The following is a 16,693-nucleotide window of genomic DNA, read 5'->3' on the forward strand; positions in this document are numbered from 1 at the left end:
ACCACCAAAGAAAATAAAACCCCCCCCCCCCCCCCCAACCCCACAATCAAATGAACAAGTAAGGAACGTTTCTGTCATTCTTCTTTTGAAACTTTAAGGCATATAGCATTTAATAGAAACAAGAAATGTTGGCAAATTTTATCTTACAAATGAACTAGTAATTCAACAGCAAGTCAAACTTGTTGCATATAACTTTTCATTTTTCCGTTTGACACCATTGCTTCTTTTTTTAACACACACTTTAGTCAGGAAAGATCAAAGTTACTAAACATTTTTATAAAATATTCTATTTTGTGGCCCGTTCTTGGTGGCTTATTGCAAGAGAATGAGGTAGCATATCATTTCAGAAGGTCTATCTTCAAATACAGCTTGAATCAGATGGAGCAGTACAATGTGTTTGATGTTCCTTGATCCAAAAGCCCAAGGAGTATAATAATAAAAATATTTGCTATATGTACAGAGCCCTAATAAATATGGTTCTTTTGATGTGTTTGATGTGTTTGCAGCTATATGACATTCATTCCATTTACTCATGAATTACGGTAAAGAAATGGAATTATTGAAGAAGTTTGAGATTTTGGTGTGTACTGGTTCCTAATTATTTTGAGAACACGTTATTGGATAAGGTTTTAGGGCTTTGGTTGAAGTGAGGGTGCCTGGGCTTCTCAGGTGTCTGGTCCACTGGTTTTCTCTTGGTGTGCTGGATAGAGGAAAATGCTACAAGGTTCCATAATAAACTTCTTTTGCCTTCTTCTTATAAAAGAAGGCTTTGGGCACTTACATTGGTGAGATTTTTAGGATGTTCTCAAGTGGTCAATTTGCCTTCTTATAACCAAAGGCTTTGGGCACTTTCATTGGGATATCACTCTCTGATATACGAGTGAGATTTTTACAATTGTTTGAGTTTCTTTAGTAGATTTTCTTCAAATTTAAGAATGGTTGTGTTCTTAGCCCTTGTTTGGGCATATTATTTGAAATTTTAATGGTTGGAATATTGTGTTTTTTTCTGAAAAATGTGTGGTTAGAAAAGTAGTAAAAGTTTTGGGATTTCGTATAATATTATTTTATTGGAAAAATGAATGATTGATAAGAAGAGAGTGAAAATTGAATTATAATTTTAATGGGGGCCTAACAGGGATTTAATTCTTCTCCGATTTCATTGTTTGAGAAATAGACAAAACAGATTCTATGAACAAAAAGTATTTGTTTTCTTCGTGTGCTCTTCAGATGTCTTAATGATGTGAATGTGGTCTGGAATTCCATTTCATTTGCAAAACTTTGTTTTATTTATTTGAAGTGAAACGTGTTGAACAAAGGCATAATTCCCCCTGTTGTCATGAGATTATTTAGTGCACTTGTATTTTGGCTTAATGGGGAAAGTGGAAATCATTGGTAAGGATTTGCAGGCTTGTCCAGATAACTCCATTACATTTTACACAAACTCTTGTCACTGCAGGAGAATATGGCTCATGCTTTTGGTATCTGTCTCCGGCTTCTTGAAAACAGTCGGTCATCTGACAGTGTGCGGAAGTAAGTAAATGTAAATTGGTTATTTTTTAACCCTTTTCTTTGACATTGTTATGGCCTTTCCACTTTTCTTTGTTCTTTTCTTTTCTTCTACTTACCTTTCTTCTAACTTTTTGTTATCATTTCTTTTGCTTATTTTCCAGTACTGCTGCAGCAACCTTCAGGCAAGCAGTAGCACTGATATTTGATCAAGTAGTCCATGCAGAGTCATTGCCTTCTGGCAATTTTGGTTCTGGAAGATACGTTTCTCGAACTAGTTCATTTACTAGTGACATGAATCGCAATGTGAATTCCCTAGAGTATGTAAATTTGATTCTCTTTTGCTTGTACACCATATCCATGTAGTATGGCTTTGTAGTCAGCTGCCACCTTTGTAGCCATTCATGTGTGCTAGTCACATTTGAGACTAGCAGAAGTCTTGTAGGTTCTGCTATATATATATATTTTTTACTGAAGTTGGTTTTTTTACGTCGTTGACTTAGAATGTTGATGTTCAGGGTCCCTCAATAGAATAACTGAACCTTGCCTGAACAGGTCTTTAGAGCGAGAAATTATCTCTGGAGGTTCTTCATTACGTAGGGATACCCTTACCAAGTTTGGAAAGCTCGGGCTTTGCTTGCTTGAGGACTTGACAACTCTTGCTGCTGGTGGATCTGTACGTGCTAACATAAGTAACTAAATTTGGCTGCTTAATATGTTTTAAATTTTGATGCCCATAGGCAGAGTGACATTGGAATAACTTGAATATTTCTTATGGTTGGGGTAAACATTGGTGCTCTGTTGCATGGACACTTTAATTAAGGTAGAGTGTCCGTTTTTGTGTCCGACATGTGTCGGAGACTGTCACTCCTTGGACACTATCAAGATCATTTTTCGTTTTTTATTAGAAATATTACATATTTTAAATTCCAAGTTAGAAATTAACAAATATGTATTTTATATATAAAATATTTCAATAAGAAAATATTTAAAAGTATAAATTTATATTATATAAATGAAGAATTTTAAAGAATTTAATCAACTTATTGGTGATGTCTCGTGTCAGTACTTTTTTGAAAAATCGCGTGTCAAACATACATATCCGTATGGGAACATCATAGCATTGGTGAACGATAACTATATATTTTTTTGTCTGCACATTTCAGGCTATCTGGTTGCGTGCTAATTCCCCTCAACGAGCATTTGCACTTGACATACTTGAGTAAGGACTTTTGTCTTTATTGTTCATATGGTCGCATGCTAATTCCATTCAATGATCATTTGTTCTCGACACACTTGAGTAAGGATTTTGTATTTGTCGTTCATATTATTTTTTCGTTAAAAATGGATGTATTATTATTTATGTTGTGAAAAGTTTAGTAGAGCTGTACAACATTCTCTTTTCAGAGTTTTGCAGAATAGTAATGATTCGTTTTGGAATGAAAAGCATGATGTGATATGGAATTCTCTAAATGGACAAGCTTCATTTGAAAAGAGTATATTGTTGGATCGCAAAAGATATTGTCCAAATGCGTACCTATAGTTTTTCTGAGCAAGCTCCCAACTACTACAGAACTAGAGGATGATCAAACAAGCAACAGATAACTTGCATATGATGGCGGACTTTGTTATTTCTGAAATATCAATCTTTTGTCTTCAATTATCAATTGTTACTATAGTATTGGAATGTCCGCACATGGTTATGATTTATGGGCAGATACAACATTGATATGGTGTTGACGATAATTGTGGTGGCTGAATAACCTGCTTTTTCTTTTTCTGCTTTTCTTTTAATGATTTTGCTTGGACTCATGATAATTATTGGTTTTGGGAGCGGGAAGAAACACTGAAAGAAAACTGTTATACAGAAACATGATTTTGTACATGTGTTAGCATCTACCTGCTCTATTTATGTATTCCTTCACTTATTAACAGAAGTGACATCTTAAGCCCTTAGTTTAAGTGTGTCATTAATTGAAAATTTATTTCTTTGAAATTTTTGATTATTAAAACAGAGAATTTCATAGGACGATATTTTATGTCATTTCATGATTTTTCAGGTTCATCTTATCCAATTATGTCTTACTGTTTAGAACCTTGCTCCCTTATGAACAGGTACTAGTGAAAACTATGTGAACAGAAAATTGTGCTTCCTTGCTTTTCATTTTTTCCAGTAATTTTCATTGCCTAACAGATAATGGCAATTAACAGGTCCTGCGTCACCAAATATGTTCACTTCTCATGACATCATTTCGTATCAATTCTGAGGTGAGTAATGTGGTTAATATGAAGTCCTATCACTAGATTCATAGAATGGAATTTGATGTGCCATCTAGAGAAGAGCTTCTAAATGCTCCTTTTCTTCACATATATGGGGTTAGCTTGAAGATGAGGCAGGAGAACCTTATTTCCATCGCCTCGTATTGCGGTCTGTAGCCCATGTAATCAGGCTTTACAGTTCATCACTTACCACCGAATCTGAGGTATTATTCTTCTTATGTTGTGTTTCTCAAAATTATCAAATTTATGTTAGTCAGGATTAAAGATTTTGATAGCTGAAAATGCTCAACAAACTGTTAGGGTGCTTTGACTCTGATGCTTCACCTAACACAAAATAAGGATGATGTAAGGCTGAAGAAGATAAGAAATAGAGAAAAGAAAACAGGAACAAAGAGGCAATATCAAAATAATAGAAAAAGAAAGTGGAAGAAAGGAAGATGAAGGACGTAAGTGGGAACTAAGTGCAACAATCCACTTTTTGGCACTAATGAGTATTGTTTTCGGAAGATAGGTCTTTGCTCTAACCAAAAGTTTGGTTATCAAATAGAAGGCTGATTTCATCCCAACTCCAATTCATGCACCCTCACACCGACAACGGAAAGAAAGAAAGAAATGAAAACTTCTCGCCTGAATTATTGCCATGACACCAAGACTTGGATTTTTAATTGCTGTAGTCATTCCCAACAAAACAAGTGTTCTATCATTTTGTCATTGTAACTTAGGCAAAGGTACTACCAGATAAAGGAGCATCATACTGATCTTAAGTAGGATAGAAATTCATTTTACTTGCAAATGATTGAAAGCAAGCATGGATTTTATGAGAACTACAAAATATTATATGCCATTTCAACTGTAAGGCAACTCCTGACACTCCAATACGTCCTGACCTATGTTGCTTGTACTCGGGTTTGATCTGGTACATATTTAGGAGTTAGATCCTTTCCCCCCTAAAATCTTGGATATGAGGATTCAACTAAAATGATCTAAAATTTAGACAAGATACATGGATGTCTTAAGAATTTAAAATTTTTGTAATATTTATAGATGATAATTATATGCTTTATATAATAATTTATATGTTGACCGAACATATAAAACAAATTAAATTGCAAATTGTAATACTTCATTTCATTTTCATTTCAAGTCTAGAAATATGATATACAAATTACAAATTGGTTTAAATCCAATACCCAAAAAAAAAACATGTAACTGATCTTCTTCTAATTAGATTCCATACCCGTTTCCTCAGGCACTTCCTTCAAAATTGAGTCTGAGCAACATAGGTCCGGACAAGTTGATTTTAAAGTCTTTTGGTTAAAATGAGTATCCACATTAGTCCATAGACATCGTGACCATAAAAGAAAATGATTTATAGAAGTTTAGTGTGAAAATGGTGAAAAAGGCTTCAGATGGGTCAAATTACTTGTATTTCTGAAACTTAAAACTGAAGTTATAATGTAATGATATTTATGCTTATTGGACCAGTGATCAAGATTTGAAACTCTTTGCTGCCCAGACATTGGTCATGGGACAAGGACTACAGACTCCTTAATTTTCGAAGTCTAGGATATCACATGTAAAATATAATTTACAGAAATACAATAAAACTGAAGTTATAATGTAATGATATTTATGCTTATTGGACCAGTGATCAGGATTTGAAAATCTATGCTGCCCAGACATTGGACATGGGACAAGGACTCACAGATTCCTTAATTTTCGAAGTCTAGGATATCACATGTAAAATATAATTTACTCGTACCATATATTTGAAAATCTATTGTTTTCAGAAAGCAAGATAAACATGTCCAAGATCATAATCTTCCTCAACTAATAAACATCTATGTCAACATCTCACTGCTCGACAAATTATATTCAGGCTTTACTATCCATCTTCGTTAAGTTTAATAACTGATGAGCATTTAGATTTTAAACTGTTACAGGATGAATTATAATGTAATTATGTGTTGACTTTGACAAAATTTCCCGTTTTATGCATCTTTGTGTGCTATGTTTTGAGTAAATCTTTCAACTCAGGTATTTCTGAGCATGTTAGTGCGGGTTACCACTCTTGATTTACCACTATGGCATCGCATTCTTGTCCTTGAAATCTTGAGGGTAAATTAACAAACTCAATCCATATTTTATCAATTAAAAAGCTCTTATTTTCTCTTAACTGCAACGTGAATCTACAATCCTGGAGCTAATCATCTGTATCTGTCTTTGACAGGGTTTCTGTATGGAAGCACGCATTATGCGTATTCTTTTTCAGAATTTTGACATGTTAGTATATAAGCTCTGGTCAATTCTTCCATCTTTTGCTCATATCAGAAAAAGTATTTCTGATGATAATTATCTTGGAAAATGTGTTATTTCTTTTCCCACAGGTTTGCTAAAGTCGTTGGAAACCTATTTATGAAACATGCATATTGTTTTCCTTTGTCATGTTAAGAAGTTCTAAAATCAACTTACTATAATATAAAAACCCTTATCAAAATAAGAAACTGTTAAATATTAAAGTGGAGTTCGATTGCATAAATATTTATAGAGCTCTGATTACTCGTTACGCTCCTAAATTATTCTTAATTTTCCTGGAACTTCTCTTGTCCTTTCCTTGAATTTTCTCAAGTCAAAGTCAATACCATTTTAACGGATGAAGTTAGGAAAGGAGGTCAATTGAGAAATAGGATAGAAGAGAAAACCTTTGAGGAATTGGTCCCATTTTGACAAAATTGAAATTTAGATGATCAAAGAGGGAATTCATAATCAGGGTTTTCTTAGACTATGGAGTTTTAGGAAGTCAAAGAATGGATTTATAAAGTTAAGGGAGAGGGTTGGGTTGATTCTTGTTAGCAATGAAGATATTGAGAAGGAAAAATCTCTCTCTCTCTCTCTCTCTTTTTGGAGAGTTCACTCTTAAAGGCGAGAGAGTGAAGAGGGGAGTGGAAGGCTTAGAATGATGTCCTATTTCAAGCGATATGAAGGAATGATTAGAGACACTTTTCAAATTAGAACAGATCAACTTAGCAGCAATTGACAGCCAAAGATAAATCCCTGTTTGGATTTTTTTTGTGTTTATTTAGATTGTTGGGATATTATGAAGGATGATTAAATGAAAGTTTTTGAGAAAATTTTCAAGAATGGTGACAATGAGTTTGACCTATTTATGTCTTATCCCTAAAAATTTGAGTCTAGAAAAATAAATAATTAGTGTCTCGTAAGCCTATAGACCAGTTTATAAAAGATCAAGGGAAATGTTTCAGTGAATATGGAGGCTTTGGAAGATAAAATCTTTACTAATCAATGGGCTTTTGTGAAGAGGAAGGCAAATTTCGGATGTAGCATTACCGGCTAATGAGTTGGTCAAGGAGTATAAGACAAGAACTGGTCTCTAGTTGGAAAATGATTCTGGAGATTTTATGAGCAACCTACTGGTTTAAACCTAACACTATTCACCATGGAATGTGCATATTTATATCAAGGAATAATCAAAGAAAACAAACAAACATAAGAACCCTAAATAAGGCTGGGAATATTTGACAGCCTCTCTACAAATTTGGCTAAACTAATGACTTCCCAGAATGGACAACTAATAAACTCCTAGAATCAAGGTTAGATTTTTTTGCTTATTGCTAACACTAAAATAGTTTGAAGTTATGCTCGTTCCCATCTTGCCAATCATTTAACCGTACTTTGGATGTTGCACTCCCTTGATTAAGACATCAGGTAACCGTACTTCGAAAGAGATTGTTGAGTACATATTATTCCATCGACATCTCTTCTTTGATGAAATGTTTGTCTACCTCACATGTTTTTTCTATAATGCTGTATTAGATTGTATGCATGGTCACGGCTGCTTTGCTATTATAATATAGCTAATAGGACGGTTATTTTCTACATCCAATATGCAATTCCATTCAGTAAATTTTTTGACTCTTATCAACTTACATTTCCTGAGTGCCATGACCTTGAATCTTGCATGTGCACTAGGCTAGCTATCACAGGTTGCTCTCTGTACTGAGCTAGCTACCTACAACACGTTTTATGCACCATGATTTATACCGTGAGTGTATGGTGTCAAGTTTTGTAATATAGTTTTAAAGTAAAGAGTGTCGAACCCACAGGGATTATAATTTAATTTCTACCAAGTACTATAATTGGATAGCTTCTATTTTATCTAGACGAATGGAATTTGAAATCAATATTGTTAACCAATCTAACGATGATTTTGGTGACGAATTCAAGGGATGCAAATTATACGAATAAATCGAGATGAAAAAGCCTAGAGAATGATTTCACCTGACTATCAATTACAATTCAATTATGTCTAGTTATTCTAATTAATTTTTCCATGTTTAAAAGCAAGAATCCTATTGTATTTCTCACCCCTTCGCTCAATCGCCGGCTAGAAATTAATTCTAAATTTCAATTTCAATATCTCCATTCAGAATTAAATCAAGAATTTATTGAAGTCTCAATTCTTTTATGGAGTAAGCTTCATAGATTCTATACTTTCTCTCGAAACCCGTAAAACCTATGTTGTGTCAATCCTATGATCGTGCCTAAATTTGCCTCTCTCGAGCGTCAAAATTTAAAACATCAAATCATTCAATTAGTGGTCATTTAACTGAAAGCATTAAAATCATGATACAATTAAACACGTGAAAAATTAAATAAAAGTAATTATAACATAATGAAACCATAATATCAAGTTTTGGCTACAATCAATCCCTAAAATATGAATTTAGCTCATGATATAATTTATGGAAAGACAACTTTATATAAGAAAACGTAAGGAAGAGAGTAGAAAAAACTAGGACCTTGGTTCCTCCTCTGAATTGTAATTGAATCCCTTTCAATTGTCTTCAATCTTGGCCCGTTCAATTGTTATGTTTGGCCCTTTCAATTCTTCTTGAAAATAGGGTTTTTTGAATGGTATTTAGAGTATGTTGGGGTCTTGGACAGATTAGGGTTGAACTGGGCTAAGAAGAGTCCAAAAACATAAAAATGCGTTTTCTTGCATATCCGGCACCTCAATGCCCAAGATGGGTGCTGCGGTGCTTGGCTTACTGTTATTTTCAATGAGTTGGGCGCTGCGATGCTAAGGCGCCCGGTTCGACCTAAAACGATAGACTATGCGTCCTTTAGTATTTCTAGCATAACTTTTTCGTCCAATATCCAATTGAGGTGATTCAAGATGCGTTGAAAAGCTAACTTAAAGGGTTGCAACATTGCTTCAGACATCATTCTCCAATTCGATCGTTTGCTATGTCAAAAACAGGTCTCAATGTGAGGCTGAAATTTCGGAGCATAACTTTTTGGTTGGAAATTGATTTTTTATCATATTTTGTCTAAATTTGATCGCTTTATCATCTTTCTTCATTCAATTGACTCCTAACACTCTCGGATCTTGATCGTGAGGTTCGAAACAACTTAGGGGTGGGCGCGGGTCGGTTTGGTTCGGTTCTGAAGAGAATTGAACCGAACCGAACTTTTCGGGTATTTAGTAAATGGAACCGTCGGGTCCAAATATAATTATGGAACCGTTCGGGTTCGGTTCCGTTCGATTCAGTTCGGTTTCGTTCGGTTCTGTACTATAATTAAATTTTTTAATATTTATAACAACATTATATAAATACAACTAATGATACATTCAATGGTTTTGGAATGTCAGAAACTAGGAAAACTATCTTGTTCAAATGATCGCTACGATCAAAGCTTCGGTTTGCGAATGTCACAGTTTCGATCGGAGGTCACAGTGTCGACCGATAATTGTATAGGTTTTGGAATATTAGCGAGGCTGAGAGAGTGAGTGTAAGAATCGAGACAACGTTATGCACTTTGGTGTTGGTGTTTAGGGTTATTTAGTGGATTTGATCTTGATTGGCTAAGAAATGAAACAATAAAATGGGTAATTGGGCGAAAAATTTGGATTTAGAAATCGTTAATTTGTTAATTTGTTTAGAAAAAATTAAAATAATTTGATTTACTCAATATAAAAAAAAATTAGAAAGATTCGGTTCTTCGGTTCTAGGTCTAGAACCGAGAACCGAACCGTACCCGTCAGTTCTCAATTCAAATACCCGTTCGGGTATTTAATTTGACAAGAACCGTCGGGTTCGGTTCGGTTCGGGTTCGGTCGGTTCGGTTCGGGAGATTTGCCCAGCCCTAAAATAACTTTTGAATATTTGCACTTTAGTTCCCAAACTTTGGATCTCTTACAATTTGGCATTTTATCCAATTTCGCCAACTTTTGCGTATTTCATTCAATTTCATCAACCTATATCACAATATCAAAGCGCACATTAAAACGTTCTAAAACACTCTCAATGGTAGCAAACTAATGAATTAAGTGTTACAAATATAATGAATATGGAGCACTCATTACTACCACATGTTGCTTCTTAGTCCTCCATGTAATTATTTACCTTCGATTAGTGTCCAACATATTAAAGTAGACCTTCTATCTGCCATAGAACCTCTCCAATTGCATCGTACATGCTTTCACATTCGTATGACTTATCTGAGAAAGGAGCAATTCTTTTCCATGAGTAGCATTTAGGTGGTGTAGGATTCTCATAATTGCTTCCATTTGAGGTTTTGAAGGAGAGTTCAAAAATTGACTAACTAAACTTAGGCAAAGTATGGTTAAGTATGAGAAAGATGATTCCAAATAATTATGCTAAAACATCAATGAGACTAAGTAACCATTTAGCACATGATATATATGTGTCTTTAGGGCCCCTAAACATTTATGTATTGTCGAGAACATGTTTCACTTTTATTTCTAATGGAATATAGAAACATTAGATTATTTATTTATTTATTTATTATTATTATTTTTTGCCAATTCACACATTTCACTCTAGTTTTGAAAAGTCTAGATCGTTTCAAAGATTAAGATGCAATTTCCTTTAATTAGTCGTGGGTGTCGGATGAGCCGGTCCGAATATTTCAACACTCAGAACCACATATTACACTTCGAGTATTTTGTAATTGCAACTATTTAGATCCACTTGTGTAACACCCAATTTTTCATAAACATTACCAAAAGTTAACTTTTTTTAAGTGGAATGATAAAAATATTTTTTTTAAATAAAATAATTGAAATATTCATAAATTTAAACAAAACATGGAAATTGTAGCTTTTAAAAAAATAAAATCATCTAACTAATTAATTAACATGTCATTAAACAAATTAAACTAACTAATAAATTGAAGGATAGAAAAATTTAATGTTTATTTTTTCTTCCATCCACTTGGTAGCTCATAACACCATCTTGCCACAAATCCAATGGACCTGATATAATTCGTAAAATTATTGTAAGTATTTAAAATTGTCTAGTAAGATACATGCAGCTTTCATAGGCAAACATAACAATACAATAGACACTTCATTCTACATTTCATGTGCAATATATCGATGGTCAAGCGAGAAACCCATCAATTGTATTTTGAATTCTCGAAGGATTTTACATTTCATTATAAAGAACTCGATAGAGTTTACATTTCGTTAGGTCGAACCCAAAGATTTACTGGCAATTCATGCATAAATTACTGAGTATATAATAATACAGAAACAAACCACTTGCACAAGTATTTTAACTCGATAGATCAAAAAAATATTTGAAATACAAAACTCCAAAATCACTTTTGAAACTTTACAAATTTTCGAGATGTAGACATGAAAAACTGCTTTATGCCTCGAAAAGTACTCTCTTTATGCCATGTGCAAATATATATTTTATGGTAATAATTCTAACTTCTCTCTCTGACCGTGTCTATGTATGAATATTTTATGATGAAATTTTCTCTTGAATTCATGGGGTATTTATAGTGAAAATAAAAATTTACAAATTGAGTTTTGATGCAATTATAATATAAAAGCTATGTACCACCATAAATTGGATAAGAATGGTTTTATATAGTAGAGTTGGTAGTATATTTCCATTGTTGGTTTCTGGTACAATTACTCACTCCAATGCAGTAGAAGGAAGAGAAATTAGAACAAATCGTAATCATCCTATTGAAAATGCGACACGTGGGCCAACTTGGACTTAGTTTAAAAAAGAGAATTTAATTGTACCACACTAATGCTTTCATATGAAATAAATCACGTGGTAGGGGTTAAAGGAGGAAAACGTTTTACTTAATTAATATTCCAAGTTCTCACCGACTCTAGTAACCTTATATTTTTTTAACCATTTGATGTAGTCTAATCCAAAACTTCTTCTTAGGTCGAATACTCATAATTAATTAGGAGCTAACAAAAGAGTCTAATATCGATATACTTATCTTTGCTATCTTAATGCTCAATTATTTGACCAAATGAAAATTTAATACTTATTTCACTTTAAACCCCTCAACTTTTCAAAAGATAAAAATATAGCATGTAGAACAAATAAATTTTATTCTATAAAATTTTCAGGGCATTACAATCTCTCCACCTAAAAGAATTTCGTCCCGTGAAATTATCTTAGCTAGTTGAAAAGTTCTAGATGCTTGACTTTGTCATACTTTAAATATTTCATAACATGAAGCAAGAAAACTCATAATCATACAAAAAGAATGAAATTTCATTTCATACCTTGAATAACTTGGAGAGTGGTCAAATAGTGAGTGTAGTGTGCTAGGGATTTTATGTTTAAGATTTTAAAAATTTTATATTGTCCTAAACTCATAATGTTTATGAAAATACTTATTTTTATTTTTATTTGAAATTTCCTAAAATGTGATTTTCTCAAAATAGAAGTTTCTAAAAGTAGAATTTTCTTGAATTTGGAATGGTTTAAAATATTGTTTTTTGTCTTGTTGATTTGACTAATGTGCAACCAAAAGGCTTCCAGATGAGGAGGGGGTCACAAGTGGACCGCATAAATTTCAGTCTCTTCTTAGACGATTTAGATCTTTTTGACCAAGCATTTCAATGTTACGAATACTCAAATCATGAAAACTCAAACAATAAGTGGGAACTAGAGATCTCTTAAAATATATTTTTCTAATTGGCAACTTCCTATTAAAAATTGTTTATTTGAAACTAACAAAAAAAAGTCTACAGAAAGGTAGACATGTGCTCTTTCTTTACAAATTTTCTGAACATTCCATTGAAAATAGGACACGTGCCAACTTGGACTTGGTTTTGAAAAAGTGAAATTTGAAACTACACTAATGGTTTCATATCAAATAAAGTCACGTGGTAGGGATTGAAGGAGGAAAATGTTTAGTTAATTAATATTCCAAGTTCCTACTAACTATAGTTACCTTATATTTTTTTAATTGGACTTAATTTGATATAGGCTAATCCAAAACAATTTTTTCTTAGATCGAAGACTCCTAATTAATTAGGGGCTATAAAAAGGTCTAATATTGATATACTTATCTTCGCTCTATCAATACTCAATTATTTGACCACATTAAAATTTAGTTCTTATTTCACTTTAAATCCATAAACTTTTCAAACTATAAAAATATACCATATAGAACAAATAAATATTATTCTATAAAAATTTTGGGGCGTTACTATTTAATTACTTAGTTCTACCCATAACATTTTTGTTTATTGTGAGCTAAAACAATGCAAATAATCTTCTCTATCTCTAGTGGAAATAGAAGCAATAAAATATGCCATCAAAATATATTTCAAACATTGTTCATTGCAAATATGCCATGAAATAGCATTCAATAGCATAATAGCATCCAATTCCGGTTGTAGCTCTTTAACTCCTCAAGAAGGGTTTGTGTGGACGAACAAGCGCGTGTGGTTTAGAGTAGTTGCGAAAGAGAGTGATATAATTCAATTATTTAAATCAATCGATCTGATTGATTATAGTACTTATCGTTGGGTCTTACAAACTTGCAACTTGTTGGGCTGGGTTTTTGGACAGGGTGAATAAATTGAAAAAATAAACAACTTATAAAGGGACAAATTTGATTCCAGAGTCATGTACCCATGATTTTAGTTCAAGAACCGTCTGGGACTTGGTCGGGTCTTGGTTTTGATTCCTAATTTATTTAGAAGCGAACAGCGAAAAGGAACATTTGGTTCTGGTTTGGGGGGTTCAGTTCTACTTAAATTGCCCACCCCCTACCTTTAATAATGGAAACCAAGGTGGCCTAATCTTTCACGTGGTACCTAATATTTGTTCTAAGGCTCGTCTTTTTTCTAGAATTTCGTTTATCTGATAGGCTTGAGGTGTCTCATTCTTCGATTTGTAGGTAGAAGCCATTCTTCTCCATAATATTGCCAAGCACCTTCCTTGTATTATGTTCTGTAGCACGCTAGTTAGGATAAAAATATTAAAGAAAAATTGCTGGCTCTTCATCGAGTTGGTATATAATTGTGTAGGACATTTTTGGCATACAGGGGAGAAAACAAGTGTAATTCCGGAGGTATATAGACATTTCTTTACCATTAACACTAAGAATTGATCGATTAGCAACTTTAACCTTTGTATTACCAGAATGTTGTTCATAAGAAATGAAATTGTTTAAGGCTTTGGTCATGTGATCACTAGGTCTCGAATTAGCTATTCATGAGCTCGGATTTGGGCGAGGTTGAAAGTAGAGTGTAACTGAGAATTCCTGACTGAGTAAATGCACAAGCAGTTGGATTTGGGTCACCTCTGTTTTACCCATGATATTTTATAAAGATCAAGCTGTTCTTTGGTGAATTGAAGTTTTTCGTTACTTTTGTGAATTCCCTGCTAGCGTAGCAGTAACATTTTTTATACGGGGATTAGCCTTGCAAATTTTGAAAAATTCCCTGTTTTAATCCCCATTGGTCCCTGTCCATTTAGCCTCATGCAGGTTTCCCTGGTGTCGGATGCCTACTTTTGATAAAATATGTCTACAACTTTGTGCCCTTAAATTATTGGTGCATTACATATAACCTTGGCTCATGTTACTTCCTGTCTATTCTCATTCAGGGGTTGTGAACAAAGATTTGGATTGCAGATTCCTGCAAAATATGATGCTTGTTTTTGATTTACCATTCTCTTTGTCATCTTAGTGATGTTACCATATATTATTTCATAATCTGATGCATGTTATCTCGTTATGTTAACTCTAGTTATCATTTTTTATTTTTCAAAGTTTGATATTTTCACAACGTAGGTTTAGTTCTCGTGAAGGCACTTGTCTTAATTGGCAAAATGTTCATGGTCTACTTTCATTTTTGATCCTTATTAATGGCTCATCTTTTCCTTACGGAAGAAAGAAAAGACTTCATATTGTGTTTTTATTTTTTGTTTTTAATTATCATCTGAGCAGTTCTAATGTGCATTGTAGGAATCCCAGCAACACAAATGTGGTTCAGGGTATGGTAAAAGCCCTTGCTCGAGTGGTCCTCAGTGTGCAGGTCAAGTACTTGTTTTTTCCCTAGTATATAAATAAGAATGACACATAACTATGACACAATTTAGTTTTGCAGTTTTAAGCTGGTTTAATCATATTGTTATCCAGTTTCTAACAAAATTATGGTCCATTGCAGATTCTTTCACTGCTAGATTCATTTTCTCTTAATTCTCATTCTCTAAAAAAGTATTCTCTCTTTATTGCTTCAAAGCCTCGGACTTTTTTGGTTGCTTTGTTCCTCCTCCTTGTGGAGAAAGGTTGTTCTTTTAATGAATTTCACCAAGGGCGAGGCAATTCTATGATTGTTCACTTGCAAATCTATGATTGCTCCAATTTTCCTCTTCTATGTTAGTGGTTTCCATGTGCTACAATCGAAATTGATAAATTCTTTGTTAATGTTGCAGTACCAAGAAACTGGCGAGGAGTGCCTTGCGGCTGTTGCTGGAATGTTCAGCAGTAAGGCGAAAGGTAATAACTTCTTTCGCTGTCAGGCTAAACTAACATATGCTGCTAGACTTGGGGAAGCAGGTTGGGGGATTATTCTTTACAGACTGACAAAGAAGGTATTTGGAGCAATTTAATATGTTAAGGGTCACATGTATTTTTGTCTTTCCACTGATTTCAGTCTATATTACTGTCTCTTACACGTGTTAAACATCTATACTGTAAACTCATAAGAGAAATAGAAGGCGCTCTGTTGGTGGAAATTACATTGCTAGTGAACTTTTATTTTGGTAGCTGTTGTTCCTCCTTCAACTCTAGTGCATGTTGAAGACCATGTCTAGTGATTACTTTGGTTATGTGAATGAAACTTGGAACATCACAAATACTGTGTAAGATATCTTCCTTGAGATGGTATTACTAGCAGGAGCATATGACTGCAATATTTTGAGTGTACATGTGTTCGTGCTGCTACAAGATGACAATAGTTGTGAACATCAGCCATTGTTTGTTATCCATAATACGAACTTGATGAAGTTTAAACTACTTATTTCTAATTGCCATAGAAAACTGAATAAAATTATTATATTGTTGATTTTTGTTGGATAATGTGATAAGATACCCAGGACACTTCGTGTAATTTCTCCTTGACTAACTATTTTTCTCACTTTTAGGAATTAATCGTAATAGCTGTTACATATTGTAGACCAAGTAGGCATGCAAATTAACGTAGTTGGGAATTTCCTTCTTTATAGAGACTACAACATGGGCACAGGGGATATGATCATTTAGAAGAGGAGGTGGGATTGATTCTTGCCCACTTTCTTCTTCATTTCCAAGTCTATAGAATCTTATTTCCTGAAAAGTATCCCTATAAACCATAGTATTTCACTCTTTAGAAATAATACAATGAATTAGAATTTTTACTTTGGAAGAAATTTGAGGGATAATGAGATTTTATACTTGATATATTTGTTGACTATTATTGAAAAAATTTAAAGTGTCGCATTCTAGAATTGTACAAGAGGATGTGGATGTTTGAGCTATCAATATCCTTTTCTAGCAAGTCATTCATCAATGCTTGATTCGTCAAACTTCCCTCTTTGTAACGCCC

General features: G+C 33.5%; 1 protein-coding gene across 2 annotated transcripts in view; it reads left to right on the plus strand.

Annotated features, from left to right (window-relative positions):
- LOC111410248 (protein MON2 homolog) overlaps positions 1-16,693 on the plus strand; it is a 71,624-nt gene that overhangs the window by 5,915 nt on the left and 49,016 nt on the right. For both annotated transcript variants that reach the window (XM_023040511.1, XM_023040510.1), the window contains exons 4-14: positions 1,457-1,530; positions 1,671-1,826; positions 2,062-2,182; positions 2,673-2,728; positions 3,567-3,621; positions 3,718-3,774; positions 3,888-3,989; positions 5,824-5,904; positions 6,017-6,069; positions 15,073-15,142; positions 15,543-15,606. In XM_023040511.1, the coding sequence (XP_022896279.1) occupies positions 1,457-1,530; positions 1,671-1,826; positions 2,062-2,182; positions 2,673-2,728; positions 3,567-3,621; positions 3,718-3,774; positions 3,888-3,989; positions 5,824-5,904; positions 6,017-6,069; positions 15,073-15,142; positions 15,543-15,606 (889 nt within the window). The remainder of the gene's footprint in view (positions 1-1,456; positions 1,531-1,670; positions 1,827-2,061; positions 2,183-2,672; positions 2,729-3,566; positions 3,622-3,717; positions 3,775-3,887; positions 3,990-5,823; positions 5,905-6,016; positions 6,070-15,072; positions 15,143-15,542; positions 15,607-16,693) is intronic.

This window comes from Olea europaea, chromosome 15 (genome assembly GCF_002742605.1).
Source record: "Olea europaea var. sylvestris chromosome 15, O_europaea_v1, whole genome shotgun sequence".
Classification (NCBI taxonomy): Eukaryota; Viridiplantae; Streptophyta; class Magnoliopsida; order Lamiales; family Oleaceae; genus Olea; species Olea europaea.